Consider the following 13,237-nt stretch of genomic DNA (forward strand, 5'->3'; position numbering starts at 1 on the left):
CCCAGAGAATCAGCTGTGCAGTACTGCAAACAGTAAGAAAACTAGTGGTGGCTAGACAGATGGACCACACACACAGAGTCACCCGCTTCACAGAAGCATCTAACATAAATAAAGGGAACACTTAAATAAACCTGAGGATTGTAGAAGACAGGAGCAAGTGAAATGCCAGACCATCTTTTTGGAGAGAAAGAACCACCATGGTCAAAAGTAGTCTTCCAAAGTGCACAAAAAAAATCAATAGGACCTCAACTAAAATAACATCAGGCTTGCTTCTTGTTTAATCTGGAAAGCTTATTCAAAAGATTTTATGGGGAAGTAAAGTTTTTAAAAAGCTAGAAAATAAGAGAAACAAGAGTGATCCAGTGCTATCTAATATTTAATTCTATTTTTACTAAAGATAATTAAAACATATATAAGGGAAACAGCCAGATTAGGAAAAGAAAGAGTAGACTCAGACTCAATAGACTCGGTAGTGATTTAGATCACCATGAAGTTGGCATTCTGGACAGGGACAAACAGCTCGAACATATAACTGTAGGTGATGGGACAACTAGGAAAGTATGTGGAAAAAGTTGCCCAAATGGGTCAAAGACCTCAGAGTCAAAGGAGACACCCTGAAAACTACAGGAAACCCTAGGTCTCCTTGGCACAGGCTGAAATTTTCTTAATAGAGACCCAGAAACACACAAATCAAAGAAAGGTTGGACAAATGGGATTGTATGAAGCTACAGAACTTCTGCATGGCAAAGGACATAGCTAGCAACATCAATAGAAAGCCCACGAATTGGGAGAAGATCTTCCCTAGCCATACAACGGATAAGGGTCTCATATCTAAAATATACTTGGAACTTAAAAAATTACATCCCCCATCAACAAATCCTCAAACAACTGCCCCACAAATAAGTGGGCTAAAGACTTAAAGAGAAACTTCTTTGAAGAGGAAATAAGAATGGCCAATAGACATATGAAGAAATGTTCAATCTCTCTAGCCATAAAAGAAATGCAAATCAAAACAACATTGAAATTCCACGTCACCCCAGTTAGAATGGGTATAATCAAGAACTCTAATAACAACAGATGCTGGAGGGGATGTGGACAGAAGGGAACCTTACTGCATTGTTGGTGGGAGTGTAAACTTGTTCAACCACTTTGGAAAGCAGTATGGAGGTTCCTCAAAAGGCGCCACATAGAACTCCCCTATGACACAGCAATCCCACTTTTGAGCATTTACCCAAATGATCACAAACAAGGCCACACTAAAGCTACCAGCACAACTATGTTTATGGCAGCATTGTTTACCAAAGCTACGATATGGAACCAACCCAGATGCCCCCTCAGTAGATGAATGGATCAAGAAAACGTGATATATATATATATATATATATACATATACATACATATATATATATATAATGGAATTCTATGTCTCCATCAAAAAGAATGACATCACCCCATTTGTTAGAAAATGGAAAAACTTGGAAAAAATTATATTAAGTGAAGTAAGCCAGGCCCAAAGAAACATAGATCCCATGGTTTTCCTTATTTGCAATAACTAGTATATGTCTAGGACAAGCAGAAAAAGTCAAAAGCTATGCACATATAACCAGATATGATGTTAAATGAAATGAACCCCAAAATAGGGACACAAGTGGTGTTTACTTTCTTGCTGCTGTTTCTAACGTATTTATAATGTACCATGTGATTTTTTTGTTTCTTTGTATGTTCCTCCCCAATGGTATAACACCTATTTTCACTGTATTTCATGTCGGTGCCCTGCATCTTGTATATAAAGTTCTCTAATTTGGAGAGGGTAAGGGAAAAAACAAAATGCTTAAATAGGGATACAGGTTGACCCATTGTAACAATGAGATGTACAAGACACTATGTTGAAAAATGAACTTTACAATTTGGGGGATGGGAGGAGTATAGTTATGGAGGTGGGAGGGAAGGGATGGTAGGGGAAAAACAGAGGAGGAGGTAACAATGCTTGATAGGAAATGTATTCATTACCTTGTTCATGTAACTGTAACCCCTCTGTACAGTATTTTTACAATAAAAATGTATTTTAAGAAAGTTGGACCCACAGCTTACATCATGCACCAAAATAAATTCACAACAGATTAAACATTTAAAGTGCTGAACTTGTCAAATGCTATGAGAAACTACAAAACTTTTTATAAATAATCTTAGAGGAGTTCATATTACATAAAATCTAGGTTTCAAAGCAAGGAAAAAGTAATTTTAAAAACCCAAATAAGTAACAAAATGAAGTAACAAAAAGGAAGTAAAATCCTTCAGGGAAAAAGAAACCATGATAAACAAAATTGAAATAAAATTTAAACTTTGGTAAAAGCTATTTGCAATTCATATTCCAAAATAATAGGCTAATATTTAACATATAAAGAGCTCTTTAAAATTAGTCATAAAAATACAACCTAATAAAAATATACAAGGGATATGAACAGATAATTCACAAGAAAGAAGATATTTAATATTGTCTAAAATATTAATGTTGTAGAAAATACTTAATATAAATAAATGGAATATAAAATATTAAGATATTAGCCAAGCACTGGATGCTCATATAATCCTAGCTACTCAGGAGGCTGAGATCTGAGGATCATGGTTCAAAGCCAGCTCAAACATGAAAGTCCAGAAGCCTTTTATCTCCAAAGCTAGAAGTGGAGCTGTAATTCAAGTGGTGGATATTCAGCCATGAGTGAAAGAGCTAAGCGACAGTGGCCAAGTCCTAAGTTTAAGCCCCAATACTGGCACAAAAATAATAAGATACAGTGAAAGCAAGGCGAAATTAGAACTATATCAGAAGGCAATTTTTCACATACTTGACTTGCAATTATCAAAAACTTGGTAACACTGTTGGTGAAAAAGGAAATGAGCACATGTGCAAACATTGGTGATGTAAATGCCAACTGGTTCAGGATCTATGGGAAGTAAAAATGTGATTTCTAGCTGGGTACTGGTGCTCAAGCCTGTAATCCTAGCTACTCCAGAGGCTGAGATCTGAGGACTCAAAGGCAGCCCAGGCAGGAAAGTTCATGAGACTCTTACCTCCAATTAACCACTAGAATATTGAATATAGAGCTATGGCTCAAGTGAGAATGTTAGCCTTGGGCAAAAGACACAGGACAGCACCTAGACCCTGCATTCAAGCCCCATGACTGACAAAAAAAGTGATTCCCTTGGACTAGCAATTCCACTTTCAGATACTATTGGGTACATAGAAAACAAATACTTCATTACAGCATTACTTATAATAGCATTGCTTATAGCTAAGGATCAAAACAACCTAAAATTCCCTTCATTAGAGGACTACTTCATACAATAGAATGCTTAGTAAATAGAAAAGGCAATGTGCAAAAGGCAACAATATAATATAGTACTGATTTTGTAAAATGCAGAGGGAAATGGAAAATATCCTTGTCATGGTTGGATTTTGTAATGTCCCCTACAGACTTATTGTTGAAGGCTTGGTCCCCAGCCAGTGGTGCTATTTCAGGAAGTTCTGACAACTTTAACAACTTTAACTTTGGGCTTGGCTGGAGGAAGTAGGACACTGGGGAGATATCCATGGGGGTTGTGTCTGGTTGCACTCTCTGCCCCACTTTTCTCTTTGTCCTTGCTGCCATGATATGAACTGCTTTCCTGGATCATGCCTTCCTCACCATAATGGACTGAAACCATGAGTCCAAATAAAGCTTTCCTTTCTAAAAGTTGCTTAGGCCAGGTGTTTGGGCACAGTGCTAAGAAAGCTGACTAACACTATCATAGTCCAGATATCACTGAAGGAAATGGAGAAAACTGAAACTTTAGGAACAGAGAAATTGGGTGGCTAGAGGCAGGTATGGGAAAGAATCTGGCACAGTGATCTCTTGGCCTGAGACTCATATACCATAAGCAACAATTAGAATTCAAAATTTTTTTTAAATTATAAAACAAAGAGAATTTTAATGCAGCATTTATACCATGACTCACCAGTGATATCTTTCCTTGTGGCTCTTGGTTCAAAGTTCATGGCATACAAGTCAGACACGGTGACCATGCAGCCCTGCTTGCTTAGTTCTTCCACAGCTACTTTCTTCAGGGATCCATTGAAGGATCTGGGTTCTTGGTGTGCATAGATGATGAGCACTTTCTTACCTACATCAGGGGAAAAAAAGGTCTAAAGAGCCAGTCCTTCTGGTAAAAAATCAGTGTGGGGCAGGTGTGGTAGCATAATCTCTCAGAAGGCAGAGATGTGAAGATTGTAGTCTGAAGCCAGCACGGAGCAAAAGCATGAGATCCTACCTGAAGAATAAACTAATACATACACAGAATGGAGGCATGACTCAAATGGTAAAGTGCTAGCAAGTACAAGGCCCTGAGTTCAAACCTCAGTACCACCAAAAAGAACCCAAAACAAAACTGTAGATTGAAATAAATTTAAATTTTTAGATTCATCATTACAGCGGAAGCTAAGGAAATGCCAAACTTTTCTATAGGAATAGTTTAAAATAATGAATGTTGTTTAATCCAGTGATATCATAGCTCATACTTAGGACAAGAAGAATTTTAGATTTAAGGCTTTTTTTCTTTCAGATTTTAGAATATTTGCGTAGATTTGAGGGAAAATCATCCCTAATCTGAAATCAGAAATACTCTAGAATCCAAAACTTAGATTCTTATAGTTTTTGGAGTCATGTGCTGAAATATATTTTTTTTATTTTTAGGATTAATGATGCTCAACCTGTACACAGGGCCAAATAATGTTTCCTCAAAGGGAAAGAATTTCACAATAATATCCTCAAAAGCCTGTTCTGCTAGGAGCCTAGCTACTCAGGAGGCCAAGATATGAAGTCAGCATGGACAAGAAAGTTCATGATTAACTCCAATTAACCACCAAAATCCAGAAGTCAGCTATCCTCAAGTGATAACAGCACCAGCCTTGAGCAAAAAAATGAAGGTAGAGTACCCAGTCCTGTGTATAGCTCCAGAACAAGCATACTCCCCACACAGTTTGCTATTTTAATTTGGATGGCCTCTATGAGAAGTTTTAGTCTGTTCCCTAGCAACAAAATTTAGACTACTAGAATTAAATCTTTTACACCAACCCTCTCTTGGCAGGCACCCTTCTAACACATTCTATTCTATTTCCAACTGCTCCAGGTCCATGGAAACCTGACCCTCCCAGAAAAAAAGAATCTGACCCACTGGTCCCTGTGAGATGCACTGGCAGTATCATGAGCACCAGTGACCTCTGATGCAGTCTTCCTCATTCAGAACAGCCTGTGGAATCATGGACTAAATTCTGTAAGTAAGAAGTTTGGTGATTTGTACTGATAATATCTAAGACTGAAATGTTAAACTCTAAATTTAAATGTTTCAGTCTAGAGGAGAAAATGCACTTGTTAGCTGGCATCAGACAATTTCAAAGCAGTCAGCTGAATGTAAAGATTGAGTTATTTAATTTTATTTTTCTACCTCAGACTCCAGTGTTAGGTGGGAGTAGAGGACCTTTTGGTCTGCCAAGGGCCATTTGAATATCTATAACCTCATTCATGGGCCACACAAATTGATCAGTCTAGGCACGCATCCATGAATAACTCACCAGAAGCATACAAGAAGCTTATGTACCTGTCCTGTCATATACCAAATGATTTCGAGAGCCTTTCTAGATGTTGCCCATCCCTGTAAGAGTTCTATCTTGGGGCTTAACAGGAGAATGGGTACAAATTAAATACATACATGTATATTTCTCAACTGGGTACTATGTTACAGCCAGGGGACATTTGTCTAGAGCTCACAATTGGCACAGAGGTTGGTGATGGTGTTGCTACTGGCATCTAGTGGGTAAAGGTCAGGGACACTGCCAACTGCTAAACACCCTATATGACACAAGATGAATCCCTCCTCCCCTGCAACAGAAGATTATCTGGTGCCAAGGGTATAAAACCCAAATCTACACTATAACTTATGATGTAAGGAGAATCTATATATTCTAAAATGAAAGTATTTCCATGTTACATTATCAAGTAAAACAGAAAATAGGTTGCAAAACTATATATGTGTATATGCATGTGATATACAGACACAAAAGCAAAGATGGAGCTGTGCATGTAGCTCAGTGCAAGAATACTTATGAGGCCTGGGTTCCATCCTAGCACCCAAAAGAAAGGAAGGATGGGATTTTTTTGCTCAACAGTTTTGTTGTTGTTGTTCCCCCGGTGCTGGAGACCAAACTCAGGCCTCACACATGGAGGCCTTACGCCACACTCACACTCCTTTTGCTTTTTATTTTGTTTATGAGTCTTGATAACTTTCCCTGGGGTTGGCCTCCAACTTTCAATCCTTTTACCTCTCCTCTTGAGTAGCTGGGCTTACAGGCATGTACCTCTACTCCCATCTCAACAGCTATTTTTGGAAGAGCCACTAAATCTCAAGGATGATTCAGGGATAGGCAGCAGGGTAAAGACAGTGTGGGAGTAGGCTCCACTTGTAAGGAACTTAGCACATCCTGGAGGAGGTCAAAGGAAAACGAAGGATAATACCATATAGTGATCCATGTCGTTCATCAAATGTGTTTCATATACTCCTTTTTTATTTTTTGTAATAACAAAGGATGGATTCAATTTGATTAAAAGTTTGATTCCCCCATTTGGAGTCATTACCTGCCATGTTGGAAAAAGATGGAGCCTCTCTCTGATTCAGTGTAGTGGCTGGGCTTTCAGGTACAGTCACTCTCCTCCTACAGGAGAAACCTAGGGGACAGAAACAGAGGTGAGGATGTTATATCTAGTACAGGCCTCAGCTGTTGCTTCTCAAAGAACATGCAAACATATCAAGCAAAACAGTTACACAAGGGGTGCAAGGTATCCTCTGGAGAATTGGGCCTTTGGGAACCAACCATGTACCATGTTAAAATCAGTATTACTTGACTTTTTTTTTCTAGGAGAACCTTCTGTGAAGCCAGCCACATTTGAGAAATGAGCCGTGGACAAGAGCAGGAGTTGTACCTCCTCAGCCTTCCTGCTGCCCCCAGGCTTCTCCTTTAGCTAATAAATGAGACTGAAGAGATGAAAGGGAGGGGTGCTAACAGGCCACCAAACACTGCTGGGCACCTGAACTTCCTAATTACTGCTGGGAAAGCCATGGAGTGGTATTGAGATCACTAGGCCTTTTTGCTTTCTGTGCAAATGGGCGAGTTAGTTTAGATCTGGTTTCTGGCCAAAGTCTGAAAAGGTGCCTCTATGAAGGAGCCTGGGCCAATGGAGACTTCCATGTCAGAAGGCCTTGGTCCAGATTCCAGCACTCTTTGTCACTGTTGAAACCTGCAGCAAGTCCCTCCACTTCTCTTTGCTTCAGCCTTCCCATCAACAAAGTCACTGGATGGGCTCAGTAGTCAAAGGAAGATGTCTATCTATGGTGGCTGTATATGTGCCTGGGGGGAACTCAGTGGTATAGCATGTGCTTAGCATTGCAATGTGGCCCTGGGTTCATTCCCTCCCTACAAAGGATTTGGGGGAAATATTAGTTCTCTATAAAATGCCTTAGCCATTAATGGAGTTCTTTCTTGGCAACAAGGTACCTCAAACAAACTCATTCCCAATGCTAGGGGAGGGGTAGAGCTCAAGTAATGAAGCTCAACAGTAATAAAAAACCAAGGTCAACTCAAAATGGGCAAAAATCTGGACTGATTTTTCTCCAAAGAAGATATACAAATGACAAAGAAGCACATGAAAAGATACTAAATAAAAGCAGTTATCTGGGAAACCCAAACCCAAACCAAATAAGCTAGCACTTCAAAGCTATTCCAGTGGTAGCTACTACCACTAAGCCAGGAAATTGTAAGTGCTGGTGGAAGAGGAGAGACTGGAACCCTTATCATTGTTCTGGGGAGGGTTGTGTAAAATGATGCAATCACTACAGAAAACAGCATAGTGCCAAGGCTCCTCCAAAAACTATAAAGGACTAGAGGTGTGACTCAAGAGGTAGAGCACCGAAGAGTATACAGAAGGCCTAAAATTTTAAATGAAAGCATGTGATCCTTATCAGGATGCCTCCAGGCCTCACTTTGAGAATATTGGGATGAGTATTCTTTAAGTCTGCAGTAGGGCCAAGATAAATAGAAAAGATAAATAGGGCCACACCACTCTCTTGCTTAAGAGGCTCAGAGTTCAAACGCTAGTACCACCAAAAAAGAACAATAAAATTAAAAGCTAAGTAATTATGGAATCTCATAATTCCATTTCTTGTTATACACCCAAACAAATTGAAAATAGGGTCTGAAAGAACCACTCATCTGCCCACGTCCCTAAAAGCATTATTAGCAATAGCCGGGAAGTAGAAGGCTCCTTGTGGCTGGGTAGTGCACCAGGTGCTCAGGCTTTAGAGATGAGAAAAACTGTACTGAAGAGGGGTTTCTACTCTTTGGGAGAGAGAGAGATAATAAACAGGCAGCAAAGAAAACAGAGAGTGATAAATACTAATGACAGTGGTGACAGTGAAACATGTTGATCAAAAAAGATATGTTAGCAGCTAAACAGCAGAATCATTTTAGAAAGGAGGCTCAAGAAGAGGTCCCTGAATTAGCATGGAAAATGAATAGAGATATGGATCCAGCCATGTAAAAACCTGGGGAAACAGGTCCAGAGAGATAAGCAAGTAAGGCTGGATACCGGTGGCTCATATCTGTAGCAACTCAGGTGGCTGAAATCTGAGGATCGTGGTTCCAAGCCAGCCTGAGTAGGAAAGTCCATGAGACTCTTCCTTCAGTTAATCTCCCAAAAGCCAGAAGTAGAACTATGGCCCAAGTGGCAGAGTGTTAGCCTTGGATGTGTGGGGAGTAGCCAAGGGAGAGGGTATATCTCTGAGTTTAAACCCCTGGACTAGCAAAAAAAAAAAAGAAAAGTAAGGACTGAAGCCAGGTGCCAGTGGCACCTGTAATCCTAGCTACTCAGGAGGCTGAGATCTAAGGATCTCGGTTCAAAGCCAGCTAGGCAGGAAAGGCTGTGAGACTCTTATTTCCTATAAACCACTCAGAAAAACCTGAAGTGACGCAGTGTGTTAAGTGGTAGAGTGGTAGCCTTGAGCCGAAGAGCTGAGGAACAGCGTTCAAGCCCCATGGCTGACCGCCCCCCCCCCAAAAAAGGTAAGGACTGAGTTGGGAAATGACTTGGAAGTTTGCACAACAGCAAGGAAGCCTACATGGGGAGAGTGTGGCTGAAAAATAAGAGCTGGGGGTGAGATATGTGTTCAGAGAACAGTGTGGAGTTAGATAAAGCAGCCTTCATAGTGTAAGGGTGAAGCTATTACACTAAGCCTGACAGCAATGGAAGCCTCAGAAACATGTGGCCCCATTTATCTTTATCCTCACTGCAGACCTAGGGAATACTTATCCTGAGATTCCCAAAGTGAGGGCCCAGAAATATGCTGGTGTGGATCAAATGCTTTCATTTGAATGTACTGAGGCCATGCGAGAAATTCTGCAGCACCTCAGGCCTCACTATTGTCTCCCTTGGTCTGGTTCACACATTTACACTTGATGGCCACTGGAGGTATTAGAGTTGGTGACTCTGCATCTTACCCAAGTCTAGATAACAAGACACAGAAGCCCCAGAAGTCAGGGACTGGTTCAAAATAATAGATATCTCCAAAACAGGCTCTTCACCCTCAGGTACATTCCATCCACAGTTTTTTTGTTTGTCTGTTTGTTTTTTCCCCATGCACCTACCCAGAGCTACAGGAAAAAAACTGGCCATGTGTGGCAATTAGACAATATACTGCATCAGCTGTGCTCTGAATTTTAGACATATGTGCAATTTCATCTTCATTGGCATCTGCCTCTGCTTCATGATGCTGCCACACTATGCCTCTTTCCACAAGGTCAGGCCTCAGGCAGGAACTGCTAACATTTCTGTCTATAGACTTTCATGGTGTAGCTACACCATTGTTTGTCTGCCCTTTTGTATCTGTTTTCCTTCTTCAGGACACTTGGGTCCCTCCTCTCGCTCCTCCCCCGTCCCCGCCCCCTACTATACACAGCTCCACTAGAAGCCTGTGTGACTTAAATATGCTCATCTCCCTTCCGTTTGGCTGGGTTTTTCGGAGATTAAAGGTTACAGATCTTGCATTTTCAGATAAATTAATAGTTAAACAAGTTGACACCTCCCTCCACCCCTCCCCTTCAACTGCCCCAGTCTTTGAAGGAAGAGCCAAATAGCGGTAAAGGTAATCTGGCGCTCTTCTCTGTAAGTATGCAGTTAATACCAGCTCCTTCTTCACAGGGTTGGGTGAAGATTCAATGAGACCGTTCATGATGAGCCCTGGCTGGGCCTAGCATGGGGTAGCGCTCGGGGAGTCTGTTTTAAACAGTCCAAGGTCCGAGATACGAGGAGCCCCCGGCACACCCGTCCACTCGGACTGCCAAGTTTCTTTCTAAATCTTTTCCGCTTTACAATTCCTCTCACCCACCCCCAGGTGCCCAGCCGGCGGGACACTCACCCTCCGACAGAGCGGGCCCTCGGAGGCATCGGACCCGAGCGCACCTGCGCTTGGAGGAGGAGCTCGGTCCGCGACCCCGCGCGGCCCGTGGCGTACTCCCAGACCTCCACTGGGCGGTTCTGCGGCTGCGCTCCCAGGGATGGGACCCCGGCCGCCCTTGCCACGCCCATCGCCACTCCCACCAGTCAAGCCCCGCCCCGGCCCGGCCTGGAGCTCCGCCCCGCCCGCAGTAGGGATGCCTCCTCATTTCCTCACCCGGGTTCACCGAGGCGGACCCGGGGTGGTGACTGGGAAGGAAGATTGAGAAGTGAGGATGGCCGCCCACATTCTTGCTACGTATCTAGGTTAATATGTGCAGGATCAGAACATCATAAGCAATGAAAAGAAATGAGCTACCGACACAGCTCTCTGCATAGCCTGCTGAAATTTCCAGGGACTTAGTGAGAAAGCTGTTGGCCAACAGAGAGGCCCAGTTCCCAGCCAGAACAATGAAACTCTCCCTATGGGTCATCGCCATGCCCCCTGACCAGCCCAGGAGGCAGGCAGAGAGATCACAGAAGTGGCTTTTGCTGACCAAGGAGCTAGAGGACTTTGAGTTGGAGAAAGCCGCTGCTCCTAAGCCGGGTGCCAGTGGCTCAGGCCTGTAATCGTAGCTACTCAGGAGACTGAGGATCTCAGTTCAAAGCCAACCCCTGGCAGAAAAGTCCGTGAGACTCCACCTACAAGGTAACTACCAAAAAGCAGAGCTGGAGATCCTTCCCAAATGGTAGAGCACTAACGATGAGCAGCAGCACCTGGCCCTGAGTTCAAGCCCTCAACCAGCACATCAATGGGGGAAAGATAAAAGGAAAGAGCTGCTACTCAGCTGTCACAGAGGGCATCTCACCCCAACAGTGCTGACATCCACACGGTCACCCTCGTCCTCACTTGTCATGGTTGAGAGCTAGCTGCTGAGTGGCATGCTGAGCCGCTAGCTCAGTTGTGGGTGTGGGAAACTTGTGAGACTCTACACACATGAAAGAAACTGGATCCCAACTAGGCAGAAATGTGGCAAATCCTTGTGGATTTTACACAGACTAGGTTTTACACCTGCCATGCAGCATAAAAAGCTAAAAGATTTCAGTGGAGCTGGAGAAAGAGGGTTGCTCTTGCCAGAGCCCACCCTGCTCCAGGGGAACCCCACAAATCACTGGGACCTAAATGCTTCTGTGTGATTGAAAGATGAACTAAAGACTCTTGTTCGAAACTAATATAGGAAGAAAAGTCCATGAGACTCCTGTCTCCAATTAAGTAGCAACGAGCCAGAGGTGAAACTACAGTGCAAGTGGTAGAGTGCCAGACTTGAGTGAAAAACTCCAGATCCTGAGTTCAAACCCCAGTACCAGCAAAAATAAAAAATAAAAATATGGCGTTACTACCAGCATTTGCAGAAAAAGGATGGACTTGGATCTCTCACCATTGTAGTACACAATGAAGTGCTATCCAGAATCAAGGAGGAGGAGATGAAGGTAATTGGGTGATAACTCCAGAACTTGTCAGAAGTGTCAGGTATGTATGTCCTGACTGGCCTGGAAAAACCTCTCCTGTGCTGTTCTTGGGCAAGCCCACAAATTACTTGGTTATGGAAGCTAGTGGCACACTGGCAGATGCCATCAAGGAGTTTGAGGCTGGTATGATGCTCATCAGCAATGACTTCACTTAACAAGTTGTACCAGAAATTTGGCTCTGTGAAAAGTTGACAGTGGTCTGGAGACATCCTGGCCTACAAAGAGCATCTCATGTCCAAGCTACTAGATGAGGAGCCTAAGCTCACCAGAAGGATCCACATCCAGAGATACAGTGCCTGTATCTCTCCCATCCTCCTTCCAGTTCTCTCTGTTCATGTTTGGACCCATCTGGATATTCTACTCCCTAGTTGGTTACATAGCCTTGAGAGAGACACAGCAGAACTATTGGCTAGTCCCAGACCCTGGGCTCTAGATTTGGCCAACAAGATTTCAGGGGTTTGGTGATTGTAGAGGAATATTCCCTAGCCCACTTACCACTCCCATTCCTATAGTTTTGGAACTCTGGTCCAGGGCTTAATTTTGGGTAAATTTGTGTGTGTGTGTGTGTGTGTTGGCTTTTAGTCAAAGTGACACCTCACCAATCTCTGGGTTGGAACTAGTCTGCCTGCTGATGTTGCTCTTCCTGTGGGCAGAGGTAGGAGTATGACAGCACTTTAAGAACCTTCACAGCTGGGCGCCAGTGGCTCATGCCTGTAATCTGAGGATTACAGGAGGAGGCTGAGATCTGAGGATTATGGTTGGAAGCCAGCTCGGGCAAGAAAGTCTGTGAGACTGATCTCTGATTAACCACCAGAAAATTGGAAGTGGTGCTGTGGCTCAAGTGGTAGAGCACTAATCTTGAGCTGAAGAGCTGAGGGACAGTGCCCAGCCAAGTGTTCAAGCCCCACGACTGACAAAAAGTAAAAACCCTCACATACCTGAGCTCCCACCAGAGAACAGGACCACTTCCTCTTGTGATCCCAAATCTTTTATTTATTTATTTTTTTAAGATTTTTTTATTGTGAAAATACCATACAGAGGGGTTACATTACAGGATGGAATAAGAGAAACCCTACGTCTCCTTGGCTCAGGCCGAAATTTTCTTAATAGAGACCTGGAAACACAACAAATCAAAGAAAGGTTGGACAAATAGGATTGCATGAAGTTGCAGAGCTTCTGCATGGCAAAGGACA

At 42.7% G+C, this 13,237-nt stretch overlaps 1 protein-coding gene across 4 annotated transcripts in view; it reads right to left on the reverse strand.

Annotated features, from left to right (window-relative positions):
* Positions 1 to 13,237, reverse strand: part of Nqo2 (N-ribosyldihydronicotinamide:quinone dehydrogenase 2) — a 102,227-nt gene that overhangs the window by 22,608 nt on the left and 66,382 nt on the right. The window contains exons 1-3 of one of the 4 annotated variants that reach the window (XM_070024693.1): positions 10,498 to 10,637; positions 6,666 to 6,755; positions 3,994 to 4,158 (exon numbers count right to left, since the gene is read on the reverse strand). In XM_070024693.1, the coding sequence (XP_069880794.1) occupies positions 3,994 to 4,158; positions 6,666 to 6,672 (172 nt within the window). In that variant the 5' untranslated portion in view covers positions 6,673 to 6,755; positions 10,498 to 10,637. Of the gene's footprint in view, positions 1 to 3,993; positions 4,159 to 6,665; positions 6,756 to 10,497; positions 10,653 to 13,237 lie in introns of those variants that run through there. The other 3 variants (XM_070024694.1, XM_070024691.1, XM_070024692.1) reach the window with 3 other exon arrangements.

The sequence above is a fragment of the Dipodomys merriami genome, unplaced genomic scaffold, assembly GCF_024711535.1.
Source record: "Dipodomys merriami isolate MVZ:Mamm:240054 unplaced genomic scaffold, mDipMer1.0.p SCAF_16, whole genome shotgun sequence".
NCBI lineage: Eukaryota > Metazoa > Chordata > Mammalia > Rodentia > Heteromyidae > Dipodomys > Dipodomys merriami.